General features: G+C 48.9%; 1 protein-coding gene across 30 annotated transcripts; it reads left to right on the top strand.

Annotated features, from left to right (window-relative positions):
• Positions 1-145: 145 nt before the first annotated feature.
• Positions 146-22,054, top strand: LOC113201709 (myosin heavy chain, muscle; the record flags this gene model as incomplete). 30 transcript variants are annotated; one of them, XM_052271705.1, is given in 30 exon segments in its annotated part: positions 331-474; positions 1,193-1,377; positions 1,456-1,567; positions 1,642-1,734; positions 1,821-1,884; positions 1,963-2,061; positions 2,286-2,389; positions 4,724-4,861; positions 4,946-5,065; positions 5,145-5,294; positions 5,905-6,075; positions 7,832-8,011; positions 8,087-8,243; positions 9,650-9,708; positions 10,816-10,903; positions 10,980-11,097; positions 12,190-12,307; positions 13,311-13,447; positions 13,528-13,654; positions 14,324-14,533; positions 15,428-16,314; positions 16,749-16,827; positions 17,053-18,086; positions 18,194-18,335; positions 18,419-18,730; positions 19,767-19,934; positions 20,028-20,300; positions 20,382-20,534; positions 20,765-20,809; positions 21,627-22,054. In XM_052271705.1, coding segments are annotated over 29 exon segments (5,649 nt in total), but the record flags the coding sequence as incomplete, so codon positions are not given.
• Between the last annotated feature and the right edge of the window lie 253 nt (positions 22,055-22,307).

Below are 22,307 nucleotides of genomic sequence, written 5' to 3' on the forward strand. Positions count from 1 at the left end.
TATTAGATTTTTATTGGATATTTTTACTATTGTAAAGGGGCAACATTTCTAGTGCAATTAGTCCGATAATATCCTCCGGGTTGTTTTGACTCACTAACCTCTTAATGCGACTCGTTGTAAAGTCATCGTGCCGAATTGCGAGCAGGAGAAAACCCTCAAGAAGGAGAAGGTGTTCCCAGTGAACCCTCCTAAATTCGAACGAGTGGAGGACATGGCCGACCTGACCCACCTCAACGACGCGGCAGTTCTACACAACCTGAAGCAGCGATACGCGATCAAACTGATCTACGTAAGTGTCTCTCTGTCTAACCGTGTGTCTCATGCCCACAGGAGAAAGCATTCAAGAAGGAGCAGGTGGGCCAGGTGAACCCGCCCAAGTACGAGAAATGCGAGGATATGTCCAACTTGACATACCTTAACGATGCGTCTGTGTTGTACAACCTTAAGCAGCGTTATTACCACAAGCTCATTTACGTAAGTTGCGTGGCGTGGTGAGATGTGTGGCCTGCTACCAACGGTTCGAGTGGGACTGAAACAGCGTTCTTACCGCCCAAGTCTCACTCCCGTACAGCCCGATTCGACTTAGGGCTGCGTGCTGCACTTCCTGATGCCCCCGTGTTCTACTGGATTTTGTTTGTTCCTATGAGATTGTAAATTTGATAACGAAGTATTGCATGTTACCGAAATGTCCACAATTGTCTTCCACAATACGTCTCCTTGATTTCCCCGCATATTACCGGTGCTTGATTTTGTTTGATTTTGCAACATCGTTGTTTTTTTTTGTGACAACTGATTTTTAAGCCCATTGATTGGACCTGCGTTGTGATCACCCCTTTATCATGCCTGTCAACGTGATAAGAGTCAAGGCAATTTTTGGCGTGTGAACAAGTAGAATGTTTGCTTGCAAGATTTTGTGCTTTCGGTTTGCAATTTATATATAATGTGTGCTGTGAGAGGCCAATCAAGACTGGCTCTTTTCACGATACTCAAATATTTCATCAGTGGTTTTGTTTTGATTTCTGATTTTAAACTCAGTTAGTATTTTTTGTCATTTCATGGTTTATATTTTTCTTGTCGGGTTCACTGTAAAAGTACCTACAGCCATTGCTACAATCTTCAGCTGAGAATCTTCTTATACCTTGCTCTTTAACATTCGCGCCAGAAATATTATATGTTCCTCTTAAAATTGCAGACCTACTCCGGCCTGTTCTGTGTCGCCATCAACCCCTACAAGCGCTTCCCCGTATACACCAACCGTTGCGCCAAACTGTACCGTGGTAAGCGTCGTAATGAAGTCCCACCCCACATCTTCGCCATCTCTGACGGCGCATACGTTAACATGTTGACCAACCGCGAGAACCAGTCTATGCTTATTACGTAAGTATTCATACGTCTCCCTTTCCCTTGTATACTTCGTGCCTCTTACTTAGAACATTTCTTGTATTTGTCCTACAGCGGCGAGTCTGGTGCCGGAAAGACTGAGAACACGAAAAAAGTAATTGCGTACTTCGCCACCGTTGGTGCGTCAACAAAGAAGGAGGAGCCTGCTCCTGGTGAAAAGAAGAAGGTACGCCATGTTTGCTTACGATTTACGAGCAGCTTTGTCAGACAGAAGTCTCACCCCCTTTTTCTCTCTTACAGGGTACTCTTGAGGACCAGGTCGTCCAGACTAACCCCGTTCTTGAAGCCTTCGGTAACGCCAAGACAGTGCGTAACGACAACTCTTCACGTTTCGTAAGTATTCTTCTAATGATTATACTGTATGGGTTATTTTCCTTTGAAACAAACGCAAATTTTATTTACCCTCTGTCCCCCAATAGGGTAAATTCATCCGTATTCACTTCGGTCCCTCCGGTAAACTGGCTGGTGCCGATATCGAGACATGTAAGTTCAGAAATTCTTTTCTTTTTGGTTCAATTTTGTCTCTTAGCGGTAGTTTGCACTCATATCTTGTATTTACAGACCTGCTGGAGAAGGCGCGTGTCATCTCCCAGCAGTCTCTCGAGCGTTCCTACCACATTTTCTACCAGATGATGTCTGGCTCCGTCAAGGGCCTTAAGGGTATGTATCTTACCGATGTGCCTTGTACGAATCTAAAATCTGTCCTGATGATACCTGTTGTTCACCCAACTTAGCTTCCAAATAGATAGGTCTGTCCCTTGCCGTTCCGGATCCAGTCGTTGGCCGTGTGTGTCTTTCCAGGACGTGTCAAGCATGATACCGCACCGACCCTATTAATTATTTATCCCTTAAACGGTAATTTGAACTTGTGTGTCGTCTCCCAGAATCATGCCTGCTCTCCAACGACATCATGGATTATTACTTCGTAGCTCAGGGAAAGACCACAATCCCCAACGTAGATGATGGCGAGGAGTGTCTGTTGACCGATGTAAGTGCTGGCCAACGAGGTAGCCGGTGACCCACTTTAGCCGGAGCAGACCTTGTGGCTGGGTGGTCAACCGGAGGAGCCAGTGTTTATTTTGTAGAGTCGATACAGGCGTGTGATTTGGGTGTTGTTTTTGTAGAGCCACAGTGCCCTCGAGGGCAGCTGTTTAGCCCATGTACCACTAGACCTGTGTGACTAGTTGGAGATTCATCTTTTTTCTTCACATAGTGTGTTGCGCTCGGGAAGGAAATAGCCAGGCCGGCCGTCCTATCCAGGGGTGCTTTACCTTTGAGACGGTCACTCTAGTGCGGAGGCCGGCCAGCGTCCGCCCCACTCGCTCCTCACTCACACGCACAACCATCACATAGACATCCAGTACAGTTGCTTCAGCCACACCACGTGGCATACTACACCCCTACCCCTCCCTCCAACCTTAGCGCCGTGCGAGTAGAACATGTTCACGGATGCTTGTTTTCCTCTTAAGTCGGGCGAAGACTCTCGACTCAAACTTTCCTTTATCACGCACAGAATCATGCCTGCTCTCCAACAACATCACCGATTACTACTTCGTATCTCAGGGCAAGACCACCATTCCCAGCGTGGATGACGGCGAGGAAATGACCATCACTGATGTAAGTGGGGGAAAAGCTCGTCTCTTCTCTGCCATAAGAAAAGATCTTCTCTTTTTAGCTTGCCGCGCCAACTTGATCACTCTTTTCTCGGTTCACCGAGTTAAGCTGGTTCGAGCTGTCGACTCATTGCCACTTCTGGCCGCTGCATACACAACTACACCAACCACAAAACCTATCCTCTTTTATGTGTAGCTCTCTTCACAAACTATCTGTTTCTTATTTTCCTCTGTCGTGTGATGCAGAAATCTTTTTGTTAACCAATCTTTCCTCATTCTTGTGTGTAATTAATTTCTTTCACATGTCTCATTTTCTTGGCAATCTTATCCACAGAGGAGACTATGTTGAGCAATAGAATGGGGGACTATATTTATGTAAGTCAGGGTAAGACTCGCATCCCTGGAGTCAACGACGCTGAAGAGATGCTGATCACGGATGTAAGTGGCACGTCAGGAGTCGACCACTCTTGCGTGTGTTAAAGCTTGCATCAGGGCCGTGTCAGATAGATTTGCTCCCAAAATCATTCCTGTCCTGAGCTCTGGCACGGCTCTTGTGGTTCATCGTTCATTGATCACTGTCCATTGACCATTATTGCTCAAAGTATCGCTTTTTGTTGCACCGTGGGATACGCATGTGTATACCAAACAAAATCGCGACAACTAAGAAAGGAGGAGCATTATCCTTGCCAAGTCTTCTTAAAATGTATAGTAATTGTATAACATAAAATATAAAACTTTAAAACATTTTATTTTAGACGCAATGACGCAATCTATATAAAATTCCGATAAATAAACAATTTTGTGTTGCTTTTGTGGCACTAGCAGTTGGGCTATTCCGACGCATTCGTCGACATTTCTATGCCAAGTCAATGTGATAACGATACCTTAGCAATGTCCGGATTATGTAAGTTATTTGAACAATGAACCACGTTCTAAATTACTGAATTATTCCAAACTGCGTTTTGGTACAGCATCAGCCCCATTTTTGCGAAACATGTCAAATCTGTTGGTGTCGCAACGAATGTGTTTGAATACTCTGACTTCCATTAGCAAGTAATGAGCACCATCGTTCATTTTATACTGACTGTGTTCAAGGCTTATACATTTTCATAACTTCAGCTTTGTTTATATATTTTGCTTGAGTTCGAGCTTTTTCATCTCTGCGGTCTTTAACTTCTTTAACGCTGTTTGTATTGCTTTTTCTCCTTCACAGCTGATTGCTTTTTGAGTGATAATATCTACGATTACGTGAATGTCAGCCAGGGTAAGATCACAATCCCAAACGTCGATGACGGCGAGGAATTGCAACTCACAGATGTAAGTGTAATGCAATTCTTAAATTTAAATTTTCAAAGTTTGTAAAAATTAAAATAAAAAACCTCTAAAGAGATTTAGTGCCGTAAATGTAAAATTCTTTTTAAAGATACGCTAAAACCTGTTGTAATGGTAAAACCAGCTGAAAACTTGTGTTTCCCGGTTTAACTAAAGTAAATAATTTAAAGCTTTGCCCCCTTTCCAGCATGCAATACACTGGCAATATTTAATGTTAGTCATTAGAATGTCACATGTTTTCCTTTATTGACTCAAGGATCGTCTCAATTATCTCTGCAGACTGCAAACTTTGCATTGTTCAGAGGCTGTGTGACGTTCTCTCTTTACTTTTAAGCTAGATGACACACTAACGCTACTTCTATATTTTTATCCAATAGGAAGCTTTCGACGTTCTTGGGTTCAGCAAGGAGGACAAGGCCGACATCTACAAGATCACTGCCGCTGTCATGCACATGGGTGGCATGAAGTTCAAGCAGAGGGGCCGAGAGGAGCAGGCTGAGCCTGATGGCACTGAGGTGAGTTTGGCATACTGTGAACTCTTGTCCGTGACTAATTCCTTCGTAATACAGCAATACTGATGACTTTTCTTATGCTTTTAGGAGGGTGGCCGCGTCGCCAAGCTGCTGGGTATTGACTGCGACGACCTCTACAAGAACCTTGTCAAACCTAGGATCAAGGTCGGTAACGAGTTCGTCACCCAGGGCAGAAACGTCAACCAGGTGCGTAATATTTGAAAGAAAGATTACGTGAAGCGTCTTTCACGTTTCATCGCTGTAATCACTCCGCCCTCTGCTTTAGGTCTCCTACTCTGTAGGTGCCATGTCCAAGGGTATGTTCGATCGTCTCTTCAAGTACCTTGTGAAGAGGTGTAACGAGACCCTGGACACCCAGCAGAAGAGACAGCACTTCATTGGTGTGCTCGATATTGCTGGTTTCGAAATTTTCGACGTAAGTATTATCCAAACCTTCCAACAACCAGTCTTATAATATGAATATTTTATCATTGCCAATTTTTTTCGTTAAATTGAGGAATTGCTCTGATCAGTATGACTTAACTTGAAATTTGTGTTCTGTTACTTTCCCTATGGATTGATTCCCTTTGCAATTTTGTGCCAGTACAATGGATATGAACAACTTTGCATAAATTTCGCTAACGAGAGGATTCAACAATTCTTCAATCATCATATGTTTATTCTCGAACAAGAAGAGTACAAAATGGAGGGGATAGACTGGAAATTTATTGATTTTGGAATGGATCTGCAACCGTGCATTGACCTTATTGGGAAGGTACCCGGAATTGTTAAAGTAGACAACTTTTCTTCCTAGAAATCGACTTTTGTAATGAGGAACTATTAGTTTGAAAATCTCTTTTTGTATCTTCTTCTTTGGGAATGTAATTTGACTCTTGTAATGCGACTTATATTATTATCTATTCTCACCTCGTTGATCTAGTGTTGCTGATGTCGAGTAGTGTTCTTCTTGTTGTAGTTCGGCTAAAAAAAATACTTGTAGATTGTTTGAAATAACCACCTCTCTCTCTCTATTGGTAAACCCTTAGTACAACGGATTCGAGCAGCTTTGCATCAACTTCACCAACGAGAAGCTGCAGCAGTTCTTCAACCACCACATGTTTGTGCTGGAGCAGGAAGAGTACAAAAAGGAGGGCATTGTCTGGCAGTTCATTGATTTCGGAATGGACTTGTTGGCTTGCATTGAGCTGATCGAGAAGGTACTTGGATGCACTGACAGCACCTCGTACACATTTCAGAACACACCGCATGCTGCGTGAACTTGCCTGAAACAGGACTGGAGCTGAATCCGACTTGGTGTTTGCTTCATCTCATCGACCTGATCCGTGAAAATGCTTTGCTCTCCAATCCGTTCCAGCATTGGCTGCAGACCAGCCAAATTTGGAGATACAGCATGTAACCTTTCCGAATGATCCTTAACCCAATCGGATGTTTGTTTTTTGTACCCTGTCCTGGGCACTCGGATGGTTAAGCCGTGCGTGAACTCACTGGCCTAAAAAGTCCTTGTTGCATCCCCTCTACTCGACCGTTCCCCAGAGGACATGGTTCGCTCGAGTCACTTTATCCTTCTAACCTCGACTGTCCCGTGTGACTCCAGTTCAACGGATTCGAGCAGCTTTGCATCAACTTCACGAACGAAAAGCTGCAACAGTTCTTCAACCATCACATGTTTGTGCTGGAGCAAGAAGAGTACAAACGTGAAGGAATTGAGTGGACCTTCATTGATTTTGGAATGGATCTGCAACAGTGCATTGAACTCATTGAGAAGGTAGACTGCCGGGTCCTTGGTCTCAGAACACCTGCATGTATAGGATTAGATCCGTTGTCAAATGTACATATTTAATTTAAGATTTATTGATGGTTGACTAACCCGAATTCACACAGTGCATAGCACTTACTAGGGAGATGTTCTGAGGCCAAAGAGACAGTTCCTTCGTGGTGTTCTGTGTTTTACTAACCATATGTCCAGCGGCAAGACTGCGCCTGAGAGTTGATGTTTGTTATGTGTCCAACCTGTGGTGTCCACATGGAGGATGTCCTCTGGCCGGAGTTTGGTGCCTACATCTCTTAGCTCCACTGGCCAGCTCGATGTTCTCCATAATTCCATAAATCTCACTTTTTCTGTCTTGTAATACCTCCATCTTCTTCTTCTTTCTCTCTTTTTCCTCTTCTTCTCGGGGCTCTCCATGAAAAGAGGAACGGATTCGAACAGCTTTGTATAAATTTTACGAACGAGAAACTTCAGCAGTATTACAATCACTTCGCGTTTATCCTCGAACAAGAGGAGTATGATCGAGAGAACCTCGTGTGGGATTTCATAGATTTTGGTCTGGACCGTCAGAGCACCATTGACCTGATCGAAAAGGTACCGGTAAAACGTTTAGCGCACCCTGTATAATCCAGTTCCCCTATCTCTTTGTATCTTAAAAATACTCTCCGGGCTTTCCGTTGAGCCAGTGGCCGCATTTGCTGCTTAGTCGCTGGACATTGTATAGTTCTAAAGATTACGTTGCTCTATTTTGAAGCTTACAACAAAGTCTGTTATTTTACATTTTACACTGTAACAAGTAGTTTGCGACAGGTAGTTCTGAAAAAAAAAACCCGCTTAGTAGATCTACGTATATTTTGAGTTTAATCTCTTTCGTGGGTTACATGATGTACTTTTGAGGGAAACTTCGGCAGGCTATCTTAAAAGCTTGAATTGTAAACCTGTTCCTTCTTGTCTCTATCTGGTACCTTTTACAATTTTCGTTTTTTGTGTGTGACCTGCATGAGCTTGTTACTCAGTTTTGTGTGATGTGTGCATTACAATTTGAACACTACACTACACTCATCTCAGCATGTGCGCCAAGGCCCCCACATTGTAAATGTCAAAAGATGGGGTACAGCGTAGTGAACTTAATTCCAAGTTTGTGCCCTTGTTCTTCCCGCCTAACTCCTTATAACGCTTTGCAGCCCATGGGTATCCTCTCCATCCTTGAGGAAGAGTCTATGTTCCCCAAGGCCACGGACAAGACCTTTGAGGAGAAGCTGATGAACAACCATCTTGGCAAGTCTCCCAACTTCCAGAAGCCCAAGCCGCCAAAGCCCGGTCAGCAGGCTGCCCACTTCGCCATTGGTCACTATGCCGGCTGTGTAAGTATAACACCACCCTCTGCACCTACGTACCGTTCCAGCTAATAGGAAATAACATTGAGTCTGTCTTCTTAGGTGTCTTACAACATCACTGGCTGGCTGGAAAAGAACAAGGATCCCCTGAACGACACCGTTGTTGACCAGTTCAAGAAGGGTTCCAACAAGCTGCTTTGTGAGATCTTCCTTGACCACCCTGGCCAGTCTGGCGGTGGTGGTGATGCTGGCGGCAAGGGTACGTAAAGACTAGATGTTACTACTATAGTATAAAGAGAAATATTCGAGTTGTAAAACTTAAAAAAACTCGTACAAGTACTATATTTTAAGCACGAAAAATTTAACTCTTCGTCACCTAATGTTTCTTAAGTAAATTAAGCATTATTTCCAGACGACTGTTCTTTGTAATTTAATTAAGATACTTCTCTCTGCCTGGAAAAACTTGCTTTGCAGTCATTCATTTACAATAACGATTTTTACTGTACATATTCTTTTATTTAGTCATCTTCTGCTTTTAAAAGTTACAACTCGATACCTCCCTGCCAAAAAGGGTTGGCTGAGCGACCGCTGTAGAAAAAGGCTTGGCTGGTGGGAGGCTGCTAAGGAAGACTCAGTTGCTGGACTTTTCCTAGCTGAGTCTTTCTGAGCAGCCTCCCGTCGGCCAAGCCTTTTTCTTCAGCGGTCGCTCGGCCAAGCCTTTCTCGCAGGGAGGTATCGAACTGTCTTGTTAAATGGTGCCTTAGAGAAAGTGCGAGCTTTCAATCCCAGTCCTGAATGACGTTAAAACTTTACTGATATGCGACTTGAAATGTTTGAAAATCTTTGAACGTCATTGAAGCTTGTGATTGTTTGTTTCCAAGACGATCTTATAAGGCGTAGTGGTGAGTTCTATACTGTACCTTACTCTCCTCATACGTCCCCCATCTTGGCCTGTCTGATCTCTCTCTCTCTCTCTCTCTCTCTCTCTCTCTCTCTAATCTCTGTCATGTTCTGTAACTAACACCATTTACGAATGAGAAAGAAAAAATTGTCTCCACTTTATTGGAATCTAACTTTGTGATTGCCACTTATCGCAGTTTCTGAGCAAAACCGCTTGGCCGTCTAATAAGTAAAACAAACAGTTTCGCGAATGCGAGCTTAGTCTGCCGAGCCCCTGTGATTCAGAGGGTAGGCAGACCCACGACGCTCAGACGGAATGTGTGGCCTATGTATCAGGCGCCTGGCCGCTACCGTATTCTATAACGTCTTCTTTACGCACCAGCACTAAATTATTTGCATGCTCTGCATTTTTCGGTTTACTCTTGGGGTCCTTCGATGGCGTAATTTATCTATGCTCCAAAGTACCCTCTTTAAGTCTGCATGCTGCAGTTCGCGGGAACTACCCTCTGACTTGCCCCGTTTGGTTTATTTTCTGCATGAGGTGGGCTCCGATTATGACCTAGCCGCTTATTTCGCTCCCAAGTCTGACTTGTTAAACTGGCAGCCACGTACAAAAATCACTTTAAAAATGTATAGGCCTATTTTTTCTAAAAAAAAAAAAAAGAAACTCGAAATTGGCAACATATTTTCTGATTCACTGTGGCATGGGAGTGAGGTAGCGGGGAGCCCAACAGCGTTTGTGGTGTCTGACCGGATCCTTTGCAGCAGGTGGCAAGAGGAGGCAACAAGGTTCCGGTTTCCAGACTGTCTCCGCCACCTACAAGGTAAACCCATATCCCTGCCTGGTGCCTCGTGACTTCAGCACCAAAAAATCCGTGTTCGTTGTATCGTCTCGCTCTTTCTCTCGCTCTTCTCTCGCTCTCTCCTTCCCCACCCTACCCAACTCACCAGAACTAAGCAAGGGCGGCGTGCTCGCTGCTCGATGTTCCGTTTTCCCCCGAAAACGAGACAGGCTCGTTTAGGGTGGACCGCGGTCCATGTGAGAAGTGCAGCCGTCGTGAAGGTAAGTGTTGGTGCTGGGAGTAAACTCAAGTGTCTGCTTTACTTATGTCTCTCGATCTAGGTGGCCGAGGCAAGAAGGGTGGTGGTTTCGCTACCGTGTCTTCGTCCTACAAGGTGCGAAGTGCATCACACACTAGATTCCACAGCATCGCGAGAGTTTGTTTGATTTGCATAACACACGCGGGGCGGGGGTAGCGCTGAATGTTGCCACGAGGACATTGCTCCTGGTGTTAACATAGGACAGTGCTCCTTATGGTTGTCATATCTTGAGGCCTCCCTCGCCCTACAATTTTGAAAGCACCTACATGATACAGGGTGTAGCGCCACTTGTTCTGCACGACCTTTTCTCGTATGGTTTTGACGTAATGACAGAAATATTTAGTTTGCATTTTGTATAGTGCGTGGAGAGATAGGCCATGGATCACTCTGACAGATTCCCTGGTGTATGAATGGTGTTTCGCATTGATTTTTTTGTATCGTTTATTGGCTGTAAGGGACACAATACAGTACGAGGACGTGATCAATTGAAGACCACCAACGTCCCCCAATGCATTTTTCCCTCTTTGGCTTTTTCTCTTTCTTCCAGTCTGTTGTAAAGCCTTCCATTTTGTATAAGGAGGCAATAATGTGTTTCTAATATAGACGTAAGTCCTGATTTGATCTAACAAAATGAGCACGAAGTGTTTTGACTATGGACGTGATATTCCGTAATGCATGCCAAAACTTTTCAAGCACTTTCCGACAGTTGCCTGGAAGTTCACGTTCTTCCCAATTCGAAAGAAAAAAATAACAAGTTATGGTATCATTACTAATGTAAAATGCATCCTGCTTTCTGTTACTTACGAAGCTTTTGTTGTGCGTGACTACAGGAACAGCTTAACCAGCTGATGACAACTTTAAGGAGCACTCAGCCTCACTTCGTCCGTTGTATCATCCCCAACGAGTTGAAGCAGCCTGGTTAGTATTGCTCACATACGTTCAAAATAAACTTACTTGCTCTTACGTATTTTCACCTTCGTCATTCGCTTCTTAGGTGTTATCGATTCCCACCTTGTCATGCACCAGCTGACCTGTAACGGTGTACTTGAAGGAATCCGTATTTGCCGTAAGGGCTTCCCCAACAGGATGAACTACCCTGACTTCAAGCTCCGGTATGTACTTAATTTTAAATGTTGCTTTAAATCTTTTTGTGATTACATTAACTATCTGAGAAGTGGACAGGTCCGGTTTAGATTGAATAAGATATAACTAAGTCCACCTTTACCCTGACAACAATGCTGATTGATTTCCAATTGTGCCCCTCCCAAGATACATGATTTTAGCACCAGCAGCCATGGCGGCAGAGGCTGACCCCAAAATTGCGGCCAAAAAATGTTTCGATGGTTGCGAGCTGGACCCGGATATGTACCGAATTGGCCACACAAAGGCATGTAGGGTTGCATTCATCGTTGCATCCCACTAGGATTAGACAAATGAACCGGTCTTGGGTTTTGATTGTCAGTCGGAAAGAGTTGGGTGTCTCAATACTTCCCCTGTAGTTAGCCCCTTGTAAGATGACAGTTTGATAGCATTGCAGCCTGAGTCCCTGTACTATTTGTTGACCCTGCCTTGACCCCACACACGACCTCAACGCTGGACTGAGTTATGGCTCCGGCTGGCACGACCCCGTAGATATTTGATTACCGCCCTTTCTCGTAGTTAGAATATTTTCCAGCCTGTGGTATTTAATATTGTCTGACCCAACCCCTTTTTGCACGTGTAGTTACATGATCCTAGCCCCCGCCACCATGCAGAAGGAGCCTGAACCCAAGGATGCCGCTGCAAAGTGTCTGCTCGAGGTCGGCTTAGACCCCGACAGCTACCGCATCGGTCACACCAAGGCATGTTTCGCACTATTTAGGTGCATGAGGGGGCGCCCATAGGAAATGAACCGCCCCCTATTTTCAGAAGTTCTAGGGACGAGAGTGGCATGCCCTTTTTTTCCTCGAGGTAAAAACCATTGGGAATGGTTTCTCTCTTCCACATCCACCGTGATCCCTCCTAAAAGACGTTAAACATTAGGAGGGTTGTGTCTCCGTTTCGACGCCTGCGCCCCTTCCCTCACCCCTTAAAGAGGATCACATCCATTTGGAATGGCTTGTATCTCTTTGCTCGACCCACCTCAGACGTCCATTGGGAATGGCTCGTCTAGCTCCCTGCACGAACTGTGTTTCATCTTTTGCATCCCACTTGCACGTTCCTAGGTACAAGATCATCGCACCTCAGGCTATCGCCAAGGTTGATGAGGAGAAGAAGTGCGCCGAGATTATCTTGAAGGCAACCAATCTGGACGAGGAGTCCTACCGTTTGGGTCACACCAAGGCATGTAACTGTCCTGCCCTCATGTGACTGCGCTAACGCTGCCGCTTGGGGCGCCGTGCATGGCGGAGGTTCGACACCCCGCAGCGGCGTGCCTAGCGATGAGAATGTGCGGCAGCACGCTGCCCTCGTTTGTTTCAATGTTGTGTTTTCTGTGTTTCACTCTATGCTCCCTCGCAGACAGCGGTGCACATGTGATGAGTGTGTTTTCGTGTTCCCTCTATGTTTCTGCCGAAAATAACGTTCACGTTGCTCATTATTCCCAGATACAAAATCCTGTGCAATATTCTCCTTAAACCCACCATGAACGCCAAGGAGGCGTCCAAAATTATCATGGAATCGACCGGTATCGATACCGAGCAGTACCGCTTGGGTTCTACGAAGGTACACAACGCGCCTTCGGCTGTTTGGCGCGATGTAGAAAGCGCAACGTATTGTAATAGCTTGTTACTGTAAAATCTCTTAAAGTATTTGCAGTTGGAGTATCTCTTTGGGTTTAGTTTTAACTCTTGGACGTAAAGCGTTGATTATTTTGTGGTACTTGTTTCTGTTGCAGTAAATATTTGTTGTGTACACTGTAGATAAAGTGTACTGTGTAGACAAGTAGACTCACACGTTGCCCGAATGGTGATCAATACCTTAGTCTCACAAACCTTGCTATCATTAGTATTTGCACTAGATTGTAACAAACGGTTATAATAAATAGTATTCTTGCTCACTAAACGTCTGGTAGAACGTAGTACAATAATCGAGCAGTGCTGCTCACACAAACCGCATGCTAAATTTCTACTTGTGTTCACTACCTTTTAGGTCTGGCTATGATTCTTTTTAACCAGCTAGATCTGCTGTTTTTATTTTGAGTGCCACTATGAGCGTGTGATTTTTTCCGCTTCTTTCTCGTACGTTGTTGTGTCGAACTCACCAGCTTCGACGTCAGTTTTAAATTACAGAAAGGTCTTGCTGCTAGCACAGACTAACTCAGCTTTTATGGGTCTTTGGGGTGTAGGTGTTCTTCCGTGCCGGTGTCCTGGGTCAGATGGAGGAGTTGCGTGACGACCGTCTTGGCAAGATCATCTCCTGGCTCCAGGCTTACATCCGAGGTTATCTGTCCAGGAAGGGCTTCAAGAAGCTGCAGGACCAGAGGTAAATAACTCCCTTAATTCCCAAAACTTTGTATGAAAAGGCCAGTTAGGATGACAACTAAATCTTCCCTTTCTTCTCAGGATTGCCCTCCAGGTCGTACAGCGCAACTTGCGCAAGTACCTGCAGCTCCGCACCTGGCCCTGGTACAAACTGTGGCAGAAGGTCAAGCCTCTCCTCAACGTCACCCGTATCGAGGACGAGATTGCCGTAAGTTGGTCCACTTTACTATGTGACTTCTCCTTCGCCCGCAACTTAACCACAGCCTCGGGGTATCTGTTTTCCCCATCGTTATTTCATTCGCGCCACCCGACCGTCGCGCATATCTGCCCGGCTTGATTTCACCTCCCATAACGCGGATACCGGGCCAAATTTAGATCTGCCCCTGCCCCCGGCCGAGCGTCATCGCCCAGCTGTATCTACCTCATCTCCGGGTCCGATGAGGAGGGGGCAGTCGGCTTGCGAACTATTTCTGACGAACGCGTGCAGCGGACACATGTCGGTGACAACTAGCGTCGAGATGGGCGTCTGCTCCCCCTCCATCATCTATTCCGCCCCTCCCGGCTCCGTCCGCTGACTAGCTCGTGTATTTTTGGTGGATTCACCGCGAAATGCGAGTCTGAGTTGGGGGTTTGGGAGGGGGGGGGGGGGGGCATCGCAGGCCTCCCTCCATAGCACCGGCTCTGGTCAGCCAGTCAGAAACTTGACGCCGACCCAACGCGATCCGACTGGGCAGGCCGACCAGCCCCGCGCGCAGTTAGGCTCTCCCCGTTCTGCACCACCATGGCTGCCGTCGCCGTCGAGCCCCTCCTGGAGAACATCCAACAGCACTCGGCCAACGCCCTGGAGCGCATGCAACTCACCGATCAACTTTTACAGGCTCTGCAAGACAAGGCAGCCAAGGCACAGGAGAACTTCGAGAAGGAGGAGAAGCTGAGGAAGGAGCTCGAGGGCCTCAACGCCAAGCTCCTCGCCGAGAAGAACGCCCTGCTCAAGAACCTCGAGGGCGAGAAGGGATCTCTCTCCGAGTACCAGGAGAAGTCTGCCAAGCTGCAGGCCCAGAAGACCGACCTCGAATCCCAGCTGGCGGTAAGTACTGTCCTGGAGCCTCAACGGGGAATGTGTATAGATTAGTAGAAGAAAAATAGAATGGAAGTGTTCCGTTTATTGCATTTTTTTTTGGTTAAAATTTCTTTTAGTCCCCTCCATATTTTAAAAATTCTGAAACGTAAATTCTGTATAAAATGATTGGGCCCACGTTTTTAAAAGCTCTACTGAACCAAGTTTTGTGAAAGTGTAGAAGTAGGCTTCGAGGCCGGAAGCTGTGCCCCAAAGTGCGTCCGCCTCTGGGCAGCTACGCGTCGGTGCGCCGCACAGTATCAGCCGCGCCCCATTAACATGAAACGGGAAGGGGAGTGCAGAGTAGAACATTTCCGTCACATAAACGAAATACGCACCATTTAAAAAAGTTGTGCCGAATTCCGCTCTGCCTTCACATTTACGCCTCTTTATTTATAGTGATGCGTGTCCTTAAGTATGGGATTAACTCGAGGGATCTAGGTGTATTTCACTTGTGGCATTTTCCTGTGACGTGAGCGGGCGCATGTTTGAACCTGGGCCAAGCGGAATATTTTTTTTTATTGATAAATGGGGTACGTGCGGAAGGTCCTCGCCAGACACATGGTGCATGATATGTTCCACTCACTTTAAAGGGGTGGGGTTGGGGGGGATCATCATGTCCTACTCTCGACCAGCGTGCCAAGGCGCCCACCTGGCCAGGCGTTGGCGCATTCACGCACCTGCCACGCCTCGCCCCCGGCCCTTCGCGTCAGAGAGTGATTCACTCGGACAAGTTGTTTAAATAAGCTATTCCTGGTAGAGTAGTGCGTGTTTGTACACACACAGCAGACTTGGCCTGGTTCTTTCTGCTGAAGGGGTTAGTTACGGCCTCTGACTGAATGCTTTCTTTGCTCGCCGCAACAGGACGTCCAGGAGCGTCTGCAGCAGGAGGAGGATGCCCGCAACCAGCTGTTCCAGGCTAAGAAGAAGCTGGAGCAGGAGGTTTCTGGTTTAAAGAAGGACGTTGAGGACTTGGAGCTCAACCTCCAGAAGTCCGAGCAGGACAAGGCCACCAAGGACCACCAGATCCGCAACCTCAACGACGAGATCGCCCACCAGGATGAGCTCATCAACAAGCTCAACAAGGAGAAGAAGCTCCAGGGTGAGACCAACCAGAAGACCGGTGAGGAGCTGCAGGCCGCTGAGGACAAGGTCAACCACCTCAACAAGGTTAAGGTCAAGCTCGAACAGACCCTGGACGAGCTCGAGGACTCCCTTGAGCGCGAGAAGAAACTGCGCGGTGACGTCGAGAAGGCCAAGAGGAAGGTTGAGGGTGACCTCAAGCTGACCCAGGAGGCCGTTACCGACCTGGAGCGCAACAAGAAGGAGCTGGAGCAGACCGTCCAGCGCAAGGACAAGGAGATCTCCTCCTTGACCGCCAAGCTGGAGGACGAACAGTCCGTTGTCGGCAAGCTCCAGAAGCAGATCAAGGAGCTGCAGTCCCGCATCGAAGAGCTCGAGGAGGAGGTCGAGGCCGAGCGCCAAGCGCGCACCAAGGCCGAAAAGCAACGCGCCGACCTCGCCCGCGAGCTCGAAGAGCTGGGCGAGCGTCTGGAGGAGGCCGGTGGTGCCACCTCCGCCCAGATCGAGCTCAACAAGAAGCGCGAGGCCGAGCTTGCCAAGCTCCGCCGCGATCTGGAGGAGGCCAACATCCAGCACGAGGGCACCCTCGCCAACCTGCGCAAGAAGCACAACGACGCCGTGGCTGAGATGGGCGAGCAGATCGACCAGCTCAACAAGCTCAAGGCTAAGTAAGTATTTCAGTCTTAGCGCGAGGATATTTTTTTGCAAATGTTAGAAACGGTGGTTTTGGAATATTTGCTTCGACGGGATCCTTTCTTCGAATTATCGGTAGGGCAGGAACACAGTAAATGGGGCTGGTTCTCAAATTACTTTTTGTACAGCGCTGAGCGTGAGAGGAACGCAACAATCAGTGAGATGAACAACACCAAGGGCGCTCTCGACATTATGACTCGCGAGAAGGTACGCGGTGTACGGCCCCTTTGGCATGACTCTCCCGGGACTGGAATCCAACTCGTTGTTTACAAACCGAATGTCTCCCTCCACCTTCAATCCAATTAGATCTACCAGCACGTGACCGCACCGACCACCCAACATGCATGACTGTCCTTGTATCACGCACGTTGACTCACCCCCTTGCCTCCTCGCATCTTGTTGTCCCCAGGGTTGAGAAGGACAAGTCCTCCATGGTTGCTGAGCTCAACGACCTCCGCGGATCCGTCGACCACCTCACCAACGAGAAGGTAGCGATCTACCGCTACAGCTCCAGCGCTATATGCTTGCAAGATGCTTTCAAAATGCTGAAAATATGTCCAAATCAACCCAAAACTTTCCAAACATACACTAACTAAAACTAGAACAGCTAACGCTCTTCATTGCCTTTTCTCTCTTGCACTGCTTGCTTCCAATTGCAATTATGTAAAGATCATTGTGCATGAACAATTGTTTAAACTTTGTCGTAATTACAGGCCGCCACCGAGAAGGTCGCCAAGCAGCTCCAGCACTCCCTCAACGAGGTCCAGGGCAAGCTCGACGAGACCAACCGCACCCTCAACGACTTCGACGCCGCCAAGAAGAAGCTGTCCATCGAGAACTCCGACCTGCTCCGCCAGCTCGAGGAGGCCGAGAGCCAGGTATCGCAGCTGAGCAAGCTCAAGATCTCGCTCACAACTCAGCTCGAGGACACCAAGAGGTTGGCCGACGAGGAGGGCCGCGAGCGCGCCACCCTGCTCGGCAAGTTCCGCAACCTGGAGCACGACCTCGACAACCTGCGCGAGCAGGTCGAGGAGGAGGCCGAAGGCAAGGCTGACCTGCAGCGCCAGCTCAGCAAGGCCAACGCCGAGGCCCAGCTCTGGCGCTCGAAGTACGAGTCCGAGGGAGTTGCCCGCGCCGAGGAGCTCGAGGAGGCCAAGCGCAAGCTCCAGGCCCGCCTCGCCGAGGCCGAGGAGACCATCGAGTCCCTCAACCAGAAGGTTGTTGCCCTGGAAAAGACCAAGCAGAGGCTCGCCACCGAGGTCGAGGACCTGCAGCTCGAGGTCGACCGTGCCACCGCTATCGCCAACGCTGCCGAGAAGAAGGCCAAGGCCATCGACAAAATCATTGGCGAATGGAAGCTCAAGGTTGACGACCTCGCCGCCGAGCTCGACGCATCACAGAAGGAGTGCCGCAACTACTCGACAGAGCTGTTCAGGCTGAAGGGAGCTTACGAGGAGGGACAGGAGCAGCTCGAGGCCGTGCGCCGCGAGAACAAGAACCTGGCCGATGAGGTCAAGGACCTGCTCGACCAGATCGGCGAGGGTGGCCGCAACATCCACGAGATCGAGAAGGCACGCAAGCGCCTCGAGGTCGAGAAGGACGAGCTCCAGGCCGCTCTCGAGGAGGCTGAGGCCGCCCTTGAACAGGAGGAGAACAAGGTCCTGCGCAGCCAGCTTGAGCTGTCCCAGGTCCGCCAGGAGATCGACCGCCGCATTCAGGAGAAGGAAGAAGAGTTCGAAAACACAAGGTTAGTCTGCCAGCTGGGCCGTTTGGTGAATAGGCAAGACACTCCACACGCTTGTGTGAGCTTGCAGACCGACACTGGCTAACTGTTGTATCTTTTTCGTTTTCCAGGAAGAACCACCAGCGCGCACTGGACTCAATGCAGGCATCACTGGAAGCCGAGGCCAAGGGTAAGGCTGAGGCTCTTCGCATGAAGAAGAAGCTGGAGGCTGACATTAACGAGCTGGAGATCGCACTGGACCACGCAAACAAGGTAAATATAACTTAAAGATTTGGTAACTGTGCCCTACTTCGTGTAGTCGAATATCCTCATAACAACCTCTTTTCTCTCCGCAGGCTAACGCCGAGGCACAGAAGAACATCAAGAGGTACCAGCAACAGCTCAAGGACGTCCAGACCGCCCTGGAGGAGGAACAGCGCGCCCGCGACGATGCCCGCGAACAGCTCGGCATCTCAGAGCGCCGCGCGAACGCCCTGCAGAACGAGCTCGAGGAGTCCCGCACCCTTCTGGAGCAGGCCGACCGCGGCAGGAGACAAGCCGAACAGGAACTCGGCGACGCCCACGAACAGCTCAACGAGCTCTCCGCCCAGAACACCTCCATCTCCGCCGCCAAGAGGAAGCTCGAGTCCGAGCTGCAGACCCTGCACGTGAGTGTCCTTAGTGTTCCGCGTTGAAACAGACGAAACCGAGAGAGATGGGAAGGGGGGGGGGGAGGGGGTCCGCAACCCGCAACTCGGTGTGAAGATGTACACAGCAATCGATGACGTCACCGATTTCACAGAGATCAAAAGAGGAGGGCGGGATGGGGGTGGAGTTTGTAGTCGTTGGCAATCTGGTGTGCATCTTCTCGCGCCATCGCTATCGTATCGTAATCCCTCTTCCCCCGCCCCTCCCCTGCCGTGAGAGGCGCCCCTCCAACCCAAACGCCAGGGCCGAATTTAGCCCTCCGCGCGCCGCCGCGCCACTCCTTGCTTGCAGAGGAGACCCCCTGGTTGCATATTCTTTGACTCGTCGCCAAGGGGGAGGGGCTGAGGGTGAGGGGCCCGGGCGGAGCCCTCTGCATACATACTCTGCGGGCCCCGGGCGCCCCAGTCCAGTCCCTTCCGCGTGCTATCCCCGCCACGTGCCATGGCTCCCCGCCTCGCCGACGTGGTGCACCAGGTGGGCGCGCCCGTGCGCCCCTGGGAGCCCCTGCCCGTCGTGAGTCGTTTCCTCGCCCACGCGCGCCATGACCTGCGCCGCTCCAAGAACGTCCTCGCCGAGGTGGCCGCGGCCGACGATGTGGATCCGCCCTGGCCGATGGAGCGGTCCTCGGTGTACGGGAAGCGCATCGCGGCGCGCAAGGACAAGGTCATGGTGCGCGCCCATCGGATCGTGTCCGAGTACTCCAAACCCGACCCCAAGTACACGCCCTTCCGCGCGCGCCTCGGGCTGCGACACGTCGACGACATCCTGGCGGAGGCTTCCAAGCCGCGAGCCCCGCCCGTGCAGCGCGTGCGCAAGATGATCCCCGTTAACACGAAGCGAACCGAGTGGGTGGCGGCCGTGTTCCGGCGCACGGCCGACCCCATCCCGACCCGGCCCAAGCCCACCATCTCCCCACGCACGGCGGACCGCCCGCCCTACGCTCGGGGCGGCCTTTTTCACCGACCTCACCGACGTTTCCTGTTCTCTGCCAAACAGTCCGACCTCGACGAGCTCCTCAACGAGGCTAAGAACTCCGAAGAGAAGGCCAAGAAGGCCATGGTTGACGCCGCTAGGTTGGCTGATGAGCTCCGAGCGGAACAGGACCACGCCCAGACACAGGAGAAACTCCGCAAGGCTCTGGAGACCCAGATCAAGGAGCTCCAGGTAAGCGCAGGCATCGACTTTATACTTTCTGTCTACTTTCAAATCAATTTGTTCATTTACTCACCGTTTCCTTCCTCTTTTCCTCGTGATCAGGTCCGATTGGACGAGGCCGAAAACAACGCCCTCAAGGGTGGCAAGAAGGCTATTCAGAAGCTGGAACAGCGCGTCCGGGAGCTGGAGAACGAACTGGACGGCGAACAGAGGAGGCACGCCGACGCCCAGAAGAACCTGCGCAAGTCAGAGCGCCGCATCAAGGAGCTCAGCTTCCAGGCCGAGGAGGACCGCAAGAACCACGAGAGGATGCAGGACCTTGTCGACAAGCTCCAGCAGAAGATCAAGACCTACAAGAGGCAGATCGAGGAGGCGGTGAGTATTCGTCGCGATCACGGTTCAACCTGTCCACTTTGAATGAAATGCTAATCCGAACCGGTTTGACCCGGCTTGCAGGAAGAAATTGCCGCCCTCAACCTGGCCAAGTTCCGCAAGGCACAGCAGGAGCTGGAGGAGGCGGAGGAGCGCGCAGACCTCGCCGAGCAGGCCATTGCCAAGTTCCGCGCAAAGGGCCGATCTGGCTCAGCCGCACGAGCAATGAGCCCAGCGGTAAGTCTTTTTTCTTTTGACGTGGGTTCGTGATGACGGGCGTGTCAGAGGCACGCTGCCTCAGTTGAGAGGGTCATCAGGGGAAGCTCCTGCAACAGACAAGCGAAAAAATAACTTCGTGAAATAGTGTAGTGTCGTTATCCTAGAAATATAGAAAAGTGGAGGTAGAAATCTAGACGAGTGACGAAAGTTATTCTCACCCGTCCTTTCGCAATGTTTGTGTTCCACAGAAACAAGGAGCACGCAAAGTGGAATAAGAACTTGCAACAACAATCGTAAGTCGCTGGGATTGTTCTCTGTGTGACCCCCCACCCAGTGTTTCGTTTGCGCATTGTCATGCCATTCCCCACCCCCACCCTTAGACCGCACCGATGCTCAAATATCGCAACAGCCTTTGCATTGCTCATCGGGTGGCTCGATGATCTTGGCTGGAATCCAGTTGACATGTGGCGATGTTCGTAGCGTCATAACAAGGCTCAACTTTCCATCCGTCTATCTTTGCCTACCTCAGTCCCCTTGTCTCTCTTTTCTCCCATGGAGTGTCTTGGTGTGTTTTGTGCCTCCCCTCCACACCATATCAGAGCTACAACCAAAACTTGTTGAATTTGAAACGTGTACGAAAACACGCATCTGCATTCGAGGCATGGAACAAGTCAAAAGCATTGTCTCGCGATGGTGCCCAGTTCCATGTAATCCTCCTCCTTAACCCATGGTGTCATTTTCATGCCTCTGCCATTTCGTGGTTTGATGAGATGTGAACCGAGGTTTGTGCGTGTTCTTCATTCAAGTGTACTTCGGAATTAAGGTCGCACATCAATCTTGAAGGGAGAGTGTTAGAAGAGGTTTAGAGCTTTACTTTTCCCAAAGAACATTTAGTCCACAAAACAGGCGACGGAATGTAGTCCTGCCCGTGGCTTCGTTGGCACTGCTGTGGTGTTTGAGTAGTCTCAGGCTGTCAAAGTTCGTATTTGATTAAATGTGATAAATCATGATTGAACCAAACGGTGGTAAGACAGTGGGGAGGGGGGGTCTGACTGCTGCGTAGGAGTTTATTTGGTCACTGAATTTATTTATGTTTTGCTTTTGTTGCAGCCCCACCGACCACCAAGGCACGCACTCGATGGTGGTGCCTTCCCCCCGAGGTTCGACTTACACCCCGAGGATGGCTTCTAAGAACATACCAGCAATTTATTTTTTGTGGACTGTGAATGGACATCTTATCGAGCACACCAACAAAAGAGAGAGAGATACAAATTTTTTTTTATTTATTTTGTAAGAGCGACTACTTTCCAACAAGATGAAGAGGAAGAAGATGATATATGTAAGGACCGACATAACAAAAATGGCGTCTGTGTATTTTATAATTTCCGTTTCCTGTTAATAAATGTATTTATGAGTATTTAATGATTCCATACAAGTCTGAGTCGGACACGTGTGGTGCAGTCGCTCTATATGAAATCACACGTGTACATCCGCTTCATTAATAAACTTTATATCGTGATCTTATCACAACATACCAATTGACCTGATTTTTATTCCTATTACCTAGCCCTCAAAATGTAAATACAGAAAAACATGTGAATTCACCAATAGAAATAAAATATCAGAAATAAAATAAAGAAAATGGATTTGTTAACGGATGGTTTCTGACCACCTCACCTGAAAACTACCCTAACATACGACATATGCTAACATCGAGATGGGTCAGATATGCACTAGACCAGCGGTCCCAACCTTTTCTTGCCCGCGTCCCCAAAATGAAATGGACCTAAT

The sequence above is a fragment of the Frankliniella occidentalis genome, unplaced genomic scaffold (genome assembly GCF_000697945.3).
Source record: "Frankliniella occidentalis isolate FOCC.00 unplaced genomic scaffold, Focc_3.1 Scaffold6, whole genome shotgun sequence".
Classification (NCBI taxonomy): domain Eukaryota; kingdom Metazoa; phylum Arthropoda; class Insecta; order Thysanoptera; family Thripidae; genus Frankliniella; species Frankliniella occidentalis.